The sequence below is a fragment of the Akanthomyces muscarius genome, chromosome 2, assembly GCF_028009165.1.
Source record: "Akanthomyces muscarius strain Ve6 chromosome 2, whole genome shotgun sequence".
NCBI classification, from domain to species: domain Eukaryota; kingdom Fungi; phylum Ascomycota; class Sordariomycetes; order Hypocreales; family Cordycipitaceae; genus Akanthomyces; species Akanthomyces muscarius.
Window position 1 is genome coordinate 1,127,964 of NC_079242.1, and position 15,985 is coordinate 1,143,948.

The window sequence follows — 15,985 nt, forward strand, 5'->3', positions numbered from 1 at the left end:
ATGGCATTCCCACGCATCAAAAAGATGTACGACCTCGACGTTTCACTCTTTCAATGCCTTTTCCGGATACCAAAAACCGCTTGCAGTTTCGTTCGTTCGTACCAGCACCACCACCTCGTGGCTGGCTCCAGCTTCCAATCGTTCGTCCGCGACAACGGCCCAAGCTCTAGTCCACCTTTTAAGATTACTCGTGGTCCTCGTCACCCGAGAGCCCATCGTCACAATTAATTACAGACGTCCTGCCCGCTCGTCCGTCCCATCCCATCTTTGGGTCTCCCGCATCTTGGTCAGGAATTGCATTGTGATTGATTACTCAATACTTACCCATGCAACATCTCGCGAGCATCACCCCGTTCCTCGACGCCTGCGGCTCTGCATCGTCTTCTGCAACACTCGCGGCTTCGCTTCTCGACCGGTCTAGGCCACCCATCCATCGGGCTTGCAGACGATTTGCGCCCACCCACGACCAGGGCCTATCCATGATTCACCAACAACTCTCGCCCATCTGAGCCGCAGCTGAGCTTGTCAGTCCGTCTGGTCGCCCAAAGAGCCCGCCTACGCCGTTGCTTCCTCGCTCTTCCCAACTTCTTAATCATTTTGGTCCTTCCCCTCGCCGCCTCTTTAACCGTTTCGCTTTCATCTCGCCATTGGCCTTGTTTATTTTCCGTCGCCGCCGACGCCGCTGCCGCATCCTCCCACCACATCGTTCGGCACGGCGGAGGGCAGCTTCCATACACACAGCCGATTGTCAGAGCGCGAAACCACCGACTCTCTGCTGCTTTTACGCCCGTCTTTTCTTTTATTCCTTTGCAAAATCGTCCACGCCTGAATCATATACCTATCGCATATTATAACGTCGATTCTTCCATTATATTTCCTCATATTCAGGGCCCGCCGCTCACTAAACTGGGGCGCCCTCAATCCAGGATTCCGAAACACGCCCTCAGGTATCACGCCCCAAAATTCGCGCCCCCGGTCGACGAGAAAGAGTCTCGAAACGACGCGCATAGCCGCCTTGGCGTTGCGGTATTGTTCAAGGAAGAAAGTCCGCCTCGCTGGAATTTTTCCAACGTTTTCCATCCCTTTTCCCAACTTGTTTGCTTTACATCGGAGTGAGGCGTCGGCCTCCATCTCGCTGTCATGGATCCCTCAAGGACCCTGGTTGCATTCCTTCTGTAAGTGATTCGCTGCCCTTCGCTTGGATATTGTCTCGCATTCTTGCTTTGTTCCCTTTGCGCCCAACCGCCCCCTGGACATCGCCAATGGTGTCGGGCTAAAAGGCCCAATGTCTTGCATCGCTGCAGAATACGCAATCAAGCTGGCTCCGTTCAATATTTGCCTATTGGGGCATCCATTGACGATGGGCAATCGGTCGCGGCTCCTTGTCGGGGCCGAGGCACCGTCAAAAATAGCTGCACACTAGGCCGGGCAATATTCTTACTTCATTCCCACCGTTTGCAATCAAACCACATGCAGCTTGCCCTCATGATGGCCAAGTTCTGCTGTCGCCCGTTTTTTCAATGGACCCGGCCACCAGTGTGCAGATCGGTACAAGCACAGGCTCGCGCGCCCTGGCCGACTGAGCTGATAATTGATTGGGCAATCTATTGGCCTCGAGCAAAACTCCTTCGTCTACTCAAGTGAGCTCCGACATACTACGGAGTAGTCTGTTTGCTTCTCGCATCCGCGGCCTTCCAAGTGGACGCCAGCTTCAAGCCACATGGCTGGAGCACCGTGGAGCCGATACCCCCATCTCCCATGTTGGAATGCACCGCGCTTCATGAGTCCCATATCGGACATTTTATTCTGACTTATTCGCTTTTCCTCGAAATTCCGTCTTGCTAACCATGGCGTTTCATTTCAACTCATAGTGAGACGGATCCATCAGTCACCACAGTCCAGCTTATTGGCTCCTGGGACAATTTTTCCTCATGTTATCCCATGGACCGCGACGCCCGGCGCGGTCGCGGCCATTGGCGAGGCTGTCACTCCCTCCGCGACCACGTTTGCGACGGCGCTGGCAGTCGATATAAGATGCACACAGGCCTTGCCATGGGTCACACCTACTATTATTATGTACGTCCCGACTCCATGGTAGTTTGCTCTCTTTACCACCATCACCGGCATTACCGCCTCAAACCCCGCTCCCAGCTAGGACCACTACGCAGCTTCTCTCGTCTGGCCATTGCTTCTTTGTTGCCCGGACCAAGTGCTAACATGACCGCGCGCCCGTCCACGCAGTACGAGTTGAATGGGGCTACAGAAATGTGCAATCCTTCAATGCCTTCTACGACGTCTTGTCCGTACCTTCCGGGCCAAAAAGTGAATACCTTATATATACCCGAGGAAGCCACCAGTCGGACTCGGCGTGCTTCACTATCATCGCTATCAGAAGAATACTTTCGAACCATGGATCCTCACTCCAAATTTGTTACGCCGCAACCCGCTGCTCCTTCCCATGCCGAGCTGTCTATCCGCCGCACGGGTACCGCTGCTCCCGCTCTCTCCACAGACTTTGCCTTCACCAAAGACCGTTCGCTCTCAGCCAGCTCTCCCACCAAGTCTCCTTGGAGACGCTTCTTCGACAGAGCTCTCATTTCTCGCTCATCAGAGAACCGCCGTTGCTCAGCCAACAACGACGACCACCGCAGCCTGACATCTCCCTCCTCCTCCTCCAACTACGACATTCGGCCTCAGACGTCGTCGGAAGGGACTCGCACGCGCGACATTTCTCCCGCATCCTTGCGCCGCCTCCTTGTTGAGGAGATAGACACATCGGTGCAGCCCGTTTCACGCGGCAGTCTGACCCCGTCGGCCAACTCTCGCACACCAAGCTTTGACGAATTGGATCAAGTTGACGAAGAAGAGGACGACTATTTTGTGGGAACAACAAACGATTTGTCCATGTACGCCGCAGAAGAACCATTATTCACCACACGGCTCTCCCCGCCCCCGTTTAGGAGAGGTGTGTCCCCGGTCACGGCGACAAGCTCTTCTGCCCAAACTGTCGTGCCATCACCACGGAGCCCGCAACCCCCTCTTCAATCCGGCGAGGACACTCCAAGTGGCCTGTTGATATCGCCGGTTCCTCAACAACCACTGGCGCGGCTGTCGATGCCGGAGAGCCCGATTCTCTCCGTGATAGACACAGATTTCCACTCGGCATGCCCGTCCTCCACTCTGTCGAGCGCCATGAACTCGCCTGCCTCTCCGACGTTGGGTGAGTTTCCGTCGTTCTACGACGACACTCAGGACGATGATGACGACATTGATGAGCGCTTCCCATTTTTCAGTCACGAAGAGACGCGTTTCAGCAGTACAGCGGCCAAAGGCAACAGACATGCCAAGGTTCCCTCAACGGCGTCCTTTTCAAGGTACTGCCTTCCGCAGCTGGTCTTTTCGACAGACAAGCTGCCCTCTGCGGACAATACACTCTCTACAAGCCCACACTTCACCACGGTTAGCTCGCCGCTGCTTATGCCGCGGTCGGGCGAGCCGGTTGGCGAGAATGGCAGCTCCAACTTGCTGGGCTCGAGCCTGGACGTCGGTCTTGGCGACTTTGCCAGTGAGCTCAGATGGGTGGCTGATTCGATTACGAGTCGTCGCTAGGTCGGCGACATGACGGCGTTTGCTTTCTTCCACGATGGCTTCAACGCAATTGCCCAGCTTGCTGTGTTGATTCTGATTACTTTTTTTTGTGCATATGATTGATACCAATTTTTTTCCTGCCAATTCTTTTTTTTGCCAAATTTTTTTTTTCGCCTTATGCTGCTACTTGGACACAACGTGCAAAGGGGCTCTGGGAAATATCTGCGCTTCGACGGAAAGGAAATGGGGTGTTTTGCACATTTGTTCTTCGGTTGGATATTTCAATGGTTATAGCGGTACCATCTTTTGTTACAATGTTTTCTTTTTCCTTATGATTGATTTTGCCGTTTTCCCTTGCAGGGCATTCCAGTTGCCAAAATAAAATCTTTCTCCCGAGTCCAGTTCCAGTTTATTAATTTATGCACATAGGATGTCACAGACTCTCTACTCGGGTTCTTGGTCAAATTGATTGTTGAGACGGCATTACATGGAAAAAACGAAACTGTCCTCGAACGTGAACTCACTAAGCCTCTACTCGAGTTGTTGGTCAAATTGATTGTTGATTCGACATATTAAATGTAAAGAGGAATTTTTTTTTTATCAAACATGAAATCACTGAAGCTCTCCTGGAGCCATTATTGAAATCAATTTGTTGTTTCGACATTATATATGTGATAAAAAACAGAATTCCTATTCAGACAGCCCCAATGGCATCGCCATGCTATAAAAAAAACGAGTGTGTAATGGTTGAAAAAAAAGTCGAGATGTAACTATCCCAGACATGAGAAGAAGAAGGGGGAAAGGTATAGTACAGGAAGGAAGAAAATGATGCCAATAGCATCAAACAGAGTACGAGACCCTGGGAGAAGAAGAAGAAAATAAAACAGTGTAGAGGAAGCGACGTGTTGAAAAACGAAGCAACACTCGCAACATCATTATAGTATTATGATTTTTTCGTTGCCCGCAACCCATCTCATTCCAGTACAAATGGTCAAATAAAAAAAAACGAATGAAGTCCAGAATGAAACGTGGATGCAAACAGCAAAAGGGGGCAAAAAACACCGCAGACCGAACGCGACCGAAACCTCGTCATCCAAAAACAAGTTTACATGGGAAAAACAGAGAGCCATTTCATAAATATATCGAAGCCCTTTACCCAGCATGATACCGGTAGTAGTACGCCAGAATAAAGGCAAAGCAGTGTCAAGCCGTGCATAGCAGTTTTATTTCGCTGCTGCTGCCGCCATCTTCTCGGCGGTGCGCTTCTTGTCGGCTAGACGGTCCTCGCGGGAGCCCTTGTACTTTGTGCTGAGGATCTGGTCCCAAAAGGTAAAGAAGGGCTGGGAGAAGTTGGTCTTGATGCCCCAGGTCTGGTGGTGGATGTCGTGATAGGCAGCATTGTTGTTGGTGATGAGCTGGAGGGGGTCCCAGGGAAAGGCGTAGCCGCAGTGGTCGTCAACGGTCTTCATGGTGGAAAAGCTGAAGAAGCAGGTGCCCTGGAGGGCGGTCATGCCGGTGATCTTGAAGCCGATGCCGGCGCCTAGGGAGTCGAGGAGGAAGCCCTCCAAGGGGTGGTTGTAGAGCGCGCCGTAGGCGTAGGGGACGTACAGACGGTGGTGGCGCGAGTGGAAAGTCGTGTACAGCCAGCGGTTCATGTGCATGAGGCGGTGCAGAAAGTACTGCCAGGTATCGAGGATGAAGACAGCGACAAAGAACTGCAGCGCGGGGACGAGCACATGGTAGATGGCGCGGGCGACGGCCATTTCCCAGGCGGCAAAGACGGGCACGTCGGCGTCGGTCCGGAGGAACGGGTAGTAGCCGCCGGCGACGGCGCCAGCAAGCAGAGGGTGGGCGACGGCCATGTTCTTGGAGAGGGCGGTGGCGTTGAGGCCGACGAGGCCGAGCAGCGTCGGGAGGGCGCGCTGGGCGAGGCGGACGCGCGTGGCCCAGACGGCCACGTCGTAGTCGTCCTTGCCAATGTACTCGGGGGGGTCGGCGAGCTGCAAGGCGGCGCCGGTGACGACCTGAATGATCTGCTGGAGAATGACGTCGCGGGCGACCTCGTAGCGCGAGGCGTGGTTGCGGCGTGTGATCTCCTCGGGCGTGTGCAGCCGGTACTGCGGGAAGAGGTCGAGCGTGTCGACTAGGTGGAAGAGCAGCGACATGACCCAGTAGACGACGATGGGCGCCACGAGCGACAGCCAAAAGTCGGGCAGCCAGGGCAGGAGATCGGGTCGCGGCTGCAGCTCGTAGGCGGGGAGCGGCGGGAGCGCCGTGTCGAAGAGGGTGGTGTTGTTGTTGTTGGCCATAATGGAAGAGGCGGCAGAGGAGAGGCTGGCCGAGGTGGCGTTGAACATTGCCGCGACGACGTTGGTCGATTATGCTCTCTGTCTGGGCTGCTGTTTATCGGAGCGTTGGACTCGGCAGGTCCAAGTAGGGCGAAAGGTTGCGCGCGGCGCGCGTTTGTCCCGCGATGATGAAATCACCATGCGAGAAAAAATGGTGGCGAAAAAAAGGAGTGTAGTGTGTCGAGCGCCGGAAGCAGTGGATTAATGAGTGCGTAGTCGTATGGGGGTAAGCAAAGCTGTTTGTCGCAGTAATCGGAACACGCAGACGGTTCCGATTGCGTTTCAATCTTGAAAAGATGTAGAGAGGTTGAGAAAGGAAAAAGGAGCGTCGTGGGATTGAAGGTGGAAAGGGAAGAAAGAGTCGCAACCAACCGGGGGTGGATCGCGCCGGATAAAGATGCGCCTCTGTTTTATTTACCGGTTTGGCCACGGGCTACGGGGGGCGACTTTTGGTACTGCACATGGCCGCTAACTCGCTGGCCACCAGCGCTAAAGGTAACTACTGAGAATGTACCTTTAACTTGTTGCTGTTTTGTCCACCCTTTTTTGTTAAACTGGATCTATTTCCTTGTTCGGAACGGAAGCTCGGAGATGGCCAAGGGCGTATTGTGTCGCCTCTGCCAAAAAGTGGCCCAGCACGGTTGCGCTCCATCCCCTGAACTACAAAACTGGTAACTAGTAAATAGCACGAGAGCTGCCCTTTTCTATAAATACCGACTGTGATGTGAATCCAAGTATTGCAAGAGCTTTTCATAGTGATGGCGGTACTCTGCACAATAATGAAAGCATGCGGCCGGATAGATGACGTGGTTACGCAAAACGAGCCAAGGCCTCCCCATCAAAAAGCACCGGGGCTTTTAATTAACCTGCTTATTAAATAGGTACCTGGTCGCGCCTCTTTCGTTCCAAGCTCAGCGCCCGGTTGCAACGGACAAGGCGCTGTGACAGGCTTTCATGCCTGGAAATGACACCACTCGGCAATCCGACTTCCAGCGCCCACCCCCGGAGAGGAGGAGGGCATGTGTCACTTCTCACCCCCCCTGCGTGTCTGGCATGTACCAGCAGACCTTTTTACTGGGCAGGGAGGGAGGAGGGAAAAGGATCTGATAATTCGGTACCTGCGTGTTCAGCCTACCTTTGCTGTACTGCCGCGTACACACTTCACGGCGCCCCTGGGAAGCCGCCGCCAGGTGTGGTAGCTGTCCGATCCGAGCCGTGCCTAGGTAGTCCGAGGTGGGGTGACTATGCGCGTAAAGCAGCAGAGCGAGGCACTGGTCAGGGGCTTTGGTGCGAGGATGGCTTGGGTTTGAAGTTGACCAATAATTGTTGGCTCTCTTGTTGCCGATGTTTGGTCTTGTCTCGAATTCTATCCCTGCCATCTCGCCTAGGGAATCTACGGCGCCAAAGAGACCGGCACCACATCTACTCGCCGGAGAAAAGAAGAGGGCAGCTTTGTCCTGCATTGTCCATCCAGCTGGTATCCGTACATGTCCCAGACAGCAGGTCAAGGCACCCAAATGAGAATTGTATCCGACAAGTGTAGGGTAGGCTGCGATGGTACACATTGGCCGACTTGACGCCATGTGAGTGGTGGCTACGAGCTCGCTCAGGAATGCCTGCAATGCTCAGATGTGGTGTTCCACAGCAACAGTGGCTTTTTCCGTTGCTTTTCTCGCCGTTGCTGGTTCTGAGAGCTAGTTTGACCCAACATGATCAGCATCATGATGCCTCATGTCAGTGACAGCCAACGCACTGAGCGGCACCAATTCCAGCAAAAAGACAACCAAATCTGCTACTCGCTACCAGAGTTCACCCCGTTTCGAGCTACATGTGACTTCTAAACAAGACCATTGTGCCAGCGTCGAGACCATCTATCATCCCCTCGTTGTAAGAAAAGAGGCCAACACTCGGAGCCGTCGCCCCAGTCAACGAGAAACGAGGTCCTTCCCGCAACGACACCACCACCACCCTCAAGTCAAATAAATAAAGCCAACAAGAGGGGCCAGCCGTACCCATCAGCCAGTAGCAGCACGCCTAGAGACTTGCGAGCGCGTGAAAAGGAAGGAAAAAAAAAAAAAAAAAAAAGCTACAGCAAAAAAAGGTCTGGACCCCACCAGAATAGCCTGCCCCTCTCTCGCTGCAAAACAAGACACCACAGACAGGACAGACAGGCAGGGGAGAGCCATACCTTACCTAGGTACCATACTTCGTACCTACACAGAGCGCCCATACAGCGCAGCCCCTCCACTTTTCCTTCCATCCTGCTTTTTGCCTCTACCTCTCTTTTTTCTTTCCCTTTCCTCCCTCCACCTCGACCACTTTCATTCACGGCCTCTTCGTTTCTTCCTCACGGACCAATACCGCCATCATGCTTATCTACAAGGTACGACTTCGATTCCCTATCCCTTTCCCCAGCTCCCTCCAGCTTTGCGCCGTCCGCGCGCGCCCGACGAACCCCGCGCCAGTGTCGATTTTTTTTTTCGCTTCCCCTCCTGCACCCCGCCATTTTCGTGAACCCCCCCCTTCCCTTACCACCAGGGACCTCATCCCCCGCCAAAATAACAAACCGCTGCGAAAAACAGAAAACAAAACAAAATTCGACATGGCCTCGACTAACATGATTCTCTTCCATAGGACATCCTCACCGATGACGAGATCATCTCTGACTCGTACGATCTCAAGCTCGTCGACAACATTGTCTACGAGGCTGACTGCGCCATGATCACCGAGGGTGCCGTTGTCGTCAGTACGTCTGCACAGCCCCCAATGAGAAGGAGTCGGAAAAAGAAATGAGCAGCCGCAGGACTTTGGAATGCTGGCACTCATTTGTTCCAGTTTTATCCGTGCATCACCCCGCTAACACCCCGGCCCTCACAGACACCGGTGCCAACGCCTCTGCTGAGGAGGCCGACGAGGGCGTCGAGGATGCCGACGTCAAGGTCAACAACATTATCAACTCTTTCCGTCTCCAGTCCACCCAGTTCGACAAGAAGGGCTACCTGGTCTACCTCAAGGGCTACATGAAGGCCGTCAAGGCCGCTCTCCAGGAGCGCGGCGCCCCCGCCGAGGAGATTACCGCCTTTGAGAAGGGCGCCCAGACCTACGTCAAGGAGAAGCTCCTCCCCAACTTCAAGGACTTTGAGTTTTACACCGGCGAGTCCATGAACCCCGATGGCCTGTATGTCCCTTGCCCCCCCCCAAACTCACAAGACATTATGCTGACCCCCTTCTAGCATTGTCCTCCTCAACTACCGCGAGGATGGTGTCACCCCCTACATCATTGTCTGGAAGCACGGTGTCAAGGAGATGAAGGTCTAAGATCTGACCTCGCGAGGTCCCCTTGGCTCTTTTTTCTGTCTCTCTCTTTCCTGATGTGGGATAAAATTTGCCTCGGGAGGTGCATATACGTAAGAGAAAAAAAACAGCCAAACTGCAAAAAAGTCTTGGCGCCTTTTTCTTCCTTTTATCGAATGGTGGATGTATCACTGGATCTAGCCTTTTTTTTTTTGCCTCAAGCAAGATTAAAAAAAACAAGGATGAATTGATGACCTAATAAATGCTCATGTGTCCTGAAGCTATGCTATCAACGCCAATGTGATTGTAAAACAGGAAACCAACGACCATCAACCGAATGGAACAAGGAAGAGAATGAACAGCCTGGGAAAGAGGCTAGCTCCAGCCGCGGAACTAGAAAGCTGGTCTTGTCGACATGGGAATCGGAGGCGGCGCATCCTCCTCGGCGGCTGGTGGTGCTGCTGCGGCCGCCGCGGCCAGGCCCGGCTTCTTCTTGGGCGGCGGCGGCGGCGGTGGCTTCTTCTTTGCTACCGCTGCCACCACACCCGTCTCCTGCTGCTGCTGCTGCTGCTCCTGGGCACCACCACCACCACCTACCCCACCTCCAAACTTGCTCGCGAAGCCCCCGACCTTGTCCGCCACGCCGTACTTTTGGTTCAACCCCTGCGCCTTGCCGTACCCCGCGGCGACCTGCTCGCCGTGGCGCTGCCGAAAGTTGTTGGCCGTGCCGGCCGCGGCCTTGGCGTCGGCGAAGGACACCTGCGACGGGTCCTTGTGGAACTGCGACGCCGTCTTGAGCGCCGCCTGCTTCTGCGCCCACGTCGTGCCCTGGCTGGTCGCTGGCGTCGCCGCTCCTGCTTGCTCCTGCTGCTCCTGTTGCGGGTTCGTTGATGTGTTGAAGCGCGCGAAGCGACCCTGAAGCTCGTTCATGTGGTTACCGCCCTGTTGCTGCTGCTGGCCGGCATTACTGCTGCCGGCATTGCTCTTGCCGATGCCGAGGCCAGGCACGGAGACGCCGGCGGCCCCGAGTCGATTCACAGCGCCCTGGTTGAGCAGGCCGCCGCCGCCGGTTCCCGTGGATTGAGGGCTCGAAGAGGGAGGTGTGGCTGCTCCACGAGGTGGCAGCCGCGGCGGCAGGCTCGGCGGAGCAGCTCCTGCACCACCACCACGACCAGGAAGAGCCGGCACGGCACGCGCCACCCCCGTGGTGTTGGTCGCCGCGCCGTACGACGGCGGGCTTCTGACATTGGCGCCGTCCCTGCGACCCGGCGGCGGCGGCAAGTGGTCGGTCTGCAGGCCTGTCGTATTCGTCCGGTACGGGCGAGGCGGCTGCGGCGTCGCCTCCTCGATCTGCTCCTGCCCCTCGGGCGGTTCGCGTGTTATGCGGGCCGGCGGTTCGACGCGCGGGCCGTGGGGGTCCTGGTACTTGGACGGCGCGGTGACGACCTTGCGCTTGTCGCCGCCCGACGACGAGACGGGGACTGGGGTGAGTCCGGTACCGCGACGCTGCGGCGGCGGTGGTAGGGACGACGGGTCGGTGAGGGTGTGCAGCGGCCGGGAGACGTGGTCCTTGCGTTCGTCTTTGGAGTCTTCGCCGCGGCCGACGAGACCTTTCTACAGAAAAGAGTGTTAATACAGTGGCGAAAGAACGAGAGCCTGAAGAGTAAAAGTGGTTGGGCGTCGTACCACTTGGCCTTTGAGTGAAGCGCCTTTCTCTGGATGCCATCCATTCTTCAGCACGTCGCCGAATTTCGACATGATGACGGATCTCGCCGTTGCCGCTGCAAGCTTCTAATACGTGGAGAAGGGAGGTTCGTAGCGAGTAAATGTGTCGTCGATTGTCGGTCCTAGGGCGTTTGCGTGGTGTAAAACAATGTAGACGAGAAAACAGGTGGAGTGACGATTACGCACCTGCGGGGAGGCTTTGACTTGAGCTTGCACGACCCTGCGCCGCTGCCTTGACTAACTACTTGGGTAACCCCACCACCAAGCTTCTCCAAAAGAGCTTCTGTACCTCGCATTTACAACATTTGGGATTGAAGAATTGGCTTATTTCACTGATATTCCCAATTTCTGCTGGTATTTCACAAGTAGCATAATTCATCGCGCCGACGACTCTCAGCGACGCAGCAGCGCTGTAACTCGCCCACCTCTACCGCTTTACACGCTGCCTACCACCAACGCGTCTCCCACAGTAAAGCGCGTTCACTCCATGCTTCAACCAGCACCGTTTTCCCTCGACAACGCCGCCAACGCACGACATCGCCATGTCGGCGCCCGACAACGCAGAGTACGAGCTGCTCACCGAGCACTTTAGCTACCCGCCAGTGGTATGTTTCCCTTGCCAAAACAGAAGACGGAATATCCCGGACCGGCGCAACTAACAAAGACGAAAAAAAAAAGTCCCTTCTCGACGACATCATCAACGCCGTCAATGTCCTCGCCGACCGCGCCCTCGCCGCCGTCGAGACGGCCCTCACCAAGCTCCCCGCGCAGAATCTGGGCTTCGGCCCCTCCAAGAAGCGCGGCGCGCCCGGCGCCGACCCCAGCGATCCCTCGTCACAGCAGCAAAGCCCCGACGAGGCCGCCAAGCGCGAGATTGAGCACGGCACGCACCAGCTCGAGACGCTGCTCAACGCGTCCATCGACAAGAACTTTGACATTTTCGAGCTCTACGTCATGCGCAACATCCTCACCGTCAAGCCCGCCGACCAGCCGTACATGCAGCTCGCGCACTACAAGGGTCTCGACTTTACTTCTTCCGCCCCGTCCTCCGACGCCGCGCCGCCACCGAGCGTCGAATCCGTAACGCAACTGCGGCGCAGGCTGCACGCCAGCCAGAAGCTGCAGGTCGTGCTCGAGACGGAGCGCGTGCGCAACGACGCGCTCCTCGCCAAGCTGCGCGCCGCCCTCGGCGTCAAGGGCCCGGTGGCTGCTCCATCCACCGTCGGTGCCGTGAAGAAGGAAGACGGCGGCGAAGATGACGCGTCGCAGACGGACGTGCTCGGGTTCCTGCATGACCGCGGCACGCTGGAAGAGGGCGGCACCGAGCGGCCCATCACAACAACGACCGAGTTCACCCTCGCGCAGCTGCAGACGCTGCGGACGCTGTCCTCGTCGCTGCGGTCGCTTCTTCCGGACATTGTCGGCAGAGGTGCTGGGGAGGAAGAAGACGAAGCGGCAGAGAGGGAGGACGCGGACGAGGAGAAGAGCTGGCGCCGCGAGCGCGCCGAGTACGTCGAGAGCGCGTCGCGGCGGTACCTCGAGACGGTGGCCGGCGTGGAGCTCGGCCCCGCGGGCGAGGTGCGCGACGGCGAGTGGCAGGGCGCCGGGCGAGGGCTCGCGCGGGACGAGGTGGAGGGCCTGGAGGCTGTGGTTGCGGTCCTGGGCGCGCAGCAGCAGCAGCAGCAGTCGCAGCCGGAGCCGGAGCAGGTAGAGGACGGCGGCACTGGCCAAGACGAGGACGAGGTCATGGCCCAGTCGTAGCGCAGTTTCTGCGAGCTCGGGAACGCTGGAATATGTGGTGTATATAGACTTGGAATTTTTGGGACAAAGCGGGATATTGGCGTTGATAATTTTTGGTAGTTGAAATGATGTCTGATGACCTTTGATGACGAATGCTATTACTTTACAACTTGACCATGTTGAAACTCTTCAGGTTGCGGGATAGCCAGAAACTCTGGCAAATGTACAGTATTGAATATACTAATCTACAGAGGGTCATAGGTAAAACGGGGAAATAGAACAGCAACCTATAGCCGCAATAATCGTACAAAAAAAGGACGCCCAAGCAAGACGGGCTGCCACTATGCTATTAATAGTTTTCAATGAGCTTGTGCAGGCCGCCAGGCATGTTGGTCTCGTCGAGGAGGTTATTCTCCTTGGCAATGTACCAAAAGTGATGCTTCCAGAAGCGCGCGTCGTCCATGTCTTCGTGGGAGCCCCTCTGCGCCTGCGCCACCATCTTGTTGTGCAGCACCGAGTCGACGACGCGGCGCGCATTGTCCCGGTCGCCCTCGGCCACCAGAGCGCGGAGCAGCTCGTTGAGGCAGGGCAGCGAGGTGACGGGCCGCTCCGCGGCGGCCAGCTCGTCGAAGCGCGCCAGCGCAACATACGGCTCGCCCGTGAGGGCGGCGGCGCGGATGACGCGCTCCCACAGCGTCTGGTCGCCGCGCGACGTGTCCGCCATGCCGTGCCGCTGCAGCAGCGCCTCGATGGGCGCAAAGGAGCGCGGGGCGCGCTGCAGTGAGCGCTCAATGAGAATCGTCACCATGTACGGGTTGACGCGCACGTTTTGGTGCTGCAGGTGCGCCAGCACCGCGTCGACGGCCGCGTCCGAGGCGTTGGCCAGGGACGCCACGGCGTGCAGCGCCTTGGCGTAGAGCTCCGAGGTCAGGGCAAAGTTGGACCGCGCCAGGTCGGCAAAGACTTGGTTGACGGCCTCGACCTGCGCCTCGGGCGAGTCGTGGCTTGTCAACGCCAGCATCTCTTCGATTAGGATGATAAACGTCGCCTGGTTTGGCTCCACGCCGTTCTTCTCCATCATGTCCATGATCCAGGCGACGTCGTCCGGACCCGCGGCAAACGCCCGGCGTAGGATGATGTTGTGGGTGCTAATGTCCGCCTTGATGCCGTTGTTGTGCGCCCAGCTGAGCAGCACCTTGGCCGCCGGCGGGTCAATCTCCAGGATGCCCTTGATGCATGCATTCACCATTTCAATGCTAGGCTGCACGGCACCGCTTTCTTCGATGGTATTGCTTTGCACCGCGTCGTTCCACTGCTTTTGCAGCTGTGCAAGTGCAGCCACACACGCGCCAGTCTTGCCTTTTAGGATGTAGGCCGCGAGGCGCTCCGTCCAGATGGGCACGTCGAGGCGCACATTTGCGCTTTCGAGTTGATTCCACAGCGCGTCAATCTTTCTCGTATCTTTGCAGAGCCTCCAGCCGTGCATCATGCTGGTGTACGTCTTGAGCGTGAGTGGAATGTGCAGCTTGGCCATCATCTCCACGGCCGTTTTGTACTCGTAGTCTAGTCGGAGTGCGCAGGCGATGAAGATAAAAAAGTCCATCAATTCAGGCCTGGCTTGTATTGCAGAGCGCAAACCTGCGCTTCCGGCTTGCTTTTGGTAAAATTCGGCCCAGATGGTCTGCACGCCTGGCTTGTTGCGCTCTTGATATGCCTTTCGCAGTCGCTTGTGCATTTGTGAAAGGCTGGTTTTAGAGTCACTGGCAGCACTTCCTTGACGCCATGCTGCGTTTTCATTCGATAAGAGTTGAACGAGTATCGGCCATTGATTCGTGATGTATGAATGAAGCTCATGAGACTTCTCTGATGGAAAGGGAACGGCATGATGGGAGCCCTGATGAGGAAATTGTCGTAGCATTGATTCCGCACCTTGGCTGAACTCATTGAAAAAGATGCTAGCGAGCTCCAATAACGGCGCAAAGTCTCTTTGTGCATGCTCTGGCACGTATCGCGAGTCGGAGACAAAACAAAGTGTGGCTAAAAGTCCGTCCACAAGTTCTCTTGCTCGGCTAGCTTCAAATTGAGGAAACAGGGCACTAACAAAAGCCTCTGGAGTAACTTTGCTGTCATTGTTGGCTGAATCACTCGATTGCTGCGCACTCCTCAAGGCAACTCTGAACTCAACCTGATCCGGCAGGGCCAGCCGCAGGGGCTGGCCCTGCTCGGGTAGCCGCTGCATTTGCGAAACATGCATCCAAAGTTCCAACAAGTTCTGTGCCAGAAACTTGCGATAGGAGCTGGAGTTTTTGCCTGTGGCAAATATATGGCATATCTTGAGCGCCATGATGCTAGGGATTTGCGGACTTGTTAAGCCTAGGCGGGCTGCGAGTTGAGCGAGCTCGAGACAGGAGGCAGCCCGTCCATGTTGGATTTCGTCTTTGCAAGCGCCATTGATGAACTCTTTCACAAGTTGTGATATGGGCACCGGAAGGTTGGTACCATAGGCTCGTAAATGGGGGAATATCGACTTCTCAAACGTCGTAAGCCGTTGCTTTACGGGCTCGTTTTTCCGTGCCACCAGAGTGCTTAGCATGAATGTAATATCGATTTCGGACATTGGCTTCGTTCCAGAGAGGCCATCGTCGGGAAGTATGGCGGTCGTTTTACCTGTCCATCCAGTATTGTTGGCATTGACAATCTGGTTGAACATGTCAAAGGCCGAGACGTCTGATTTGGAACGGGGCGGCGGGCCAGCGGGCTTGGACCTGAGCTTGCCATCGCGATGGCGTGTCGTCCTCCGCTCCTGGGTGGAAGGCTTCGAGGGTCGTCCCGGTCGGCCATTGTGTGTCGTATTGGCGACTGACGAGAATGCCAGTTTGGCAATGGGCTGGGAAGCCTGGGTGCGCAGCTGCGAGGTGCATCTTGAGCACACAGCGCGTGACGGGAGCATGGCGCCTATAATGATGCAAGTGTCGAGCGTCTATGCGCCTGCCCCTCAGGTCGTCCGTCCGACGAAGAAAAAACCGCGCGGAACTCGGGATGCGGTGGATCGTGATGTCGAGTGTTGCTATCAGGGACAGCTCTTGGTGAATCTTCGAGATTGAGATTCTGGGGTGGATCCTTGAGCTTTTTGGTGGAGCATGCCACAGTACGTCCCTCGGGGCTACTTCCAGAGCCTACCACTCCCTGAGAAATTATTATTATTATTATTATTCAAAAAAAAATGTTGTTTACTTGAGTTTAGTATCTTTAGGTTCACTAACCGCAAGGAGCAAGTGCTTGAACCACGT

General features: G+C 55.9%; 6 protein-coding genes across 6 annotated transcripts; 3 read left to right on the plus strand and 3 right to left on the minus strand.

The window, feature by feature from the left end:
• Positions 1–1,140: 1,140 nt before the first annotated feature.
• LMH87_003470 (uncharacterized protein) lies at positions 1,141–3,609 on the plus strand (the record flags this gene model as incomplete). The annotated part of the gene is made up of 3 exons (XM_056193444.1): positions 1,141–1,175; positions 1,872–2,076; positions 2,242–3,609. The coding sequence occupies 3 exons, from the start codon at positions 1,141–1,143 to the stop codon at positions 3,607–3,609; spliced, it is 1,608 nt and encodes a 535-aa protein (XP_056048261.1).
• A 1,202-nt stretch (positions 3,610–4,811) lies between these two features.
• LMH87_003471 (uncharacterized protein) lies at positions 4,812–5,945 on the minus strand (the record flags this gene model as incomplete). The annotated part of the gene is made up of 1 exon (XM_056193455.1): positions 4,812–5,945. The coding sequence occupies one exon, from the start codon at positions 5,943–5,945 to the stop codon at positions 4,812–4,814; it is 1,134 nt and encodes a 377-aa protein (XP_056048262.1).
• A 2,359-nt stretch (positions 5,946–8,304) lies between these two features.
• LMH87_003472 (uncharacterized protein) lies at positions 8,305–9,254 on the plus strand (the record flags this gene model as incomplete). Its single annotated transcript, XM_056193466.1, has 4 exons — positions 8,305–8,319; positions 8,571–8,682; positions 8,814–9,114; positions 9,170–9,254. 4 exons carry the CDS (start codon positions 8,305–8,307, stop codon positions 9,252–9,254), a joined length of 513 nt encoding a protein of 170 aa, XP_056048263.1.
• Positions 9,255–9,623: 369 nt separating this feature from the next.
• Positions 9,624–10,988, minus strand: LMH87_003473 (uncharacterized protein; the record flags this gene model as incomplete). The annotated part of the gene is made up of 2 exons (XM_056193477.1): positions 9,624–10,844; positions 10,917–10,988. 2 exons carry the CDS (start codon positions 10,986–10,988, stop codon positions 9,624–9,626), a joined length of 1,293 nt encoding a protein of 430 aa, XP_056048264.1.
• A 509-nt stretch (positions 10,989–11,497) lies between these two features.
• LMH87_003474 (uncharacterized protein) lies at positions 11,498–12,716 on the plus strand (the record flags this gene model as incomplete). The annotated part of the gene is made up of 2 exons (XM_056193488.1): positions 11,498–11,560; positions 11,634–12,716. The coding sequence occupies 2 exons, from the start codon at positions 11,498–11,500 to the stop codon at positions 12,714–12,716; spliced, it is 1,146 nt and encodes a 381-aa protein (XP_056048265.1).
• A 328-nt stretch (positions 12,717–13,044) lies between these two features.
• LMH87_003475 (uncharacterized protein) lies at positions 13,045–15,645 on the minus strand (the record flags this gene model as incomplete). The annotated part of the gene is made up of 1 exon (XM_056193499.1): positions 13,045–15,645. The coding sequence occupies one exon, from the start codon at positions 15,643–15,645 to the stop codon at positions 13,045–13,047; it is 2,601 nt and encodes an 866-aa protein (XP_056048266.1).
• Positions 15,646–15,985: the final 340 nt, after the last annotated feature.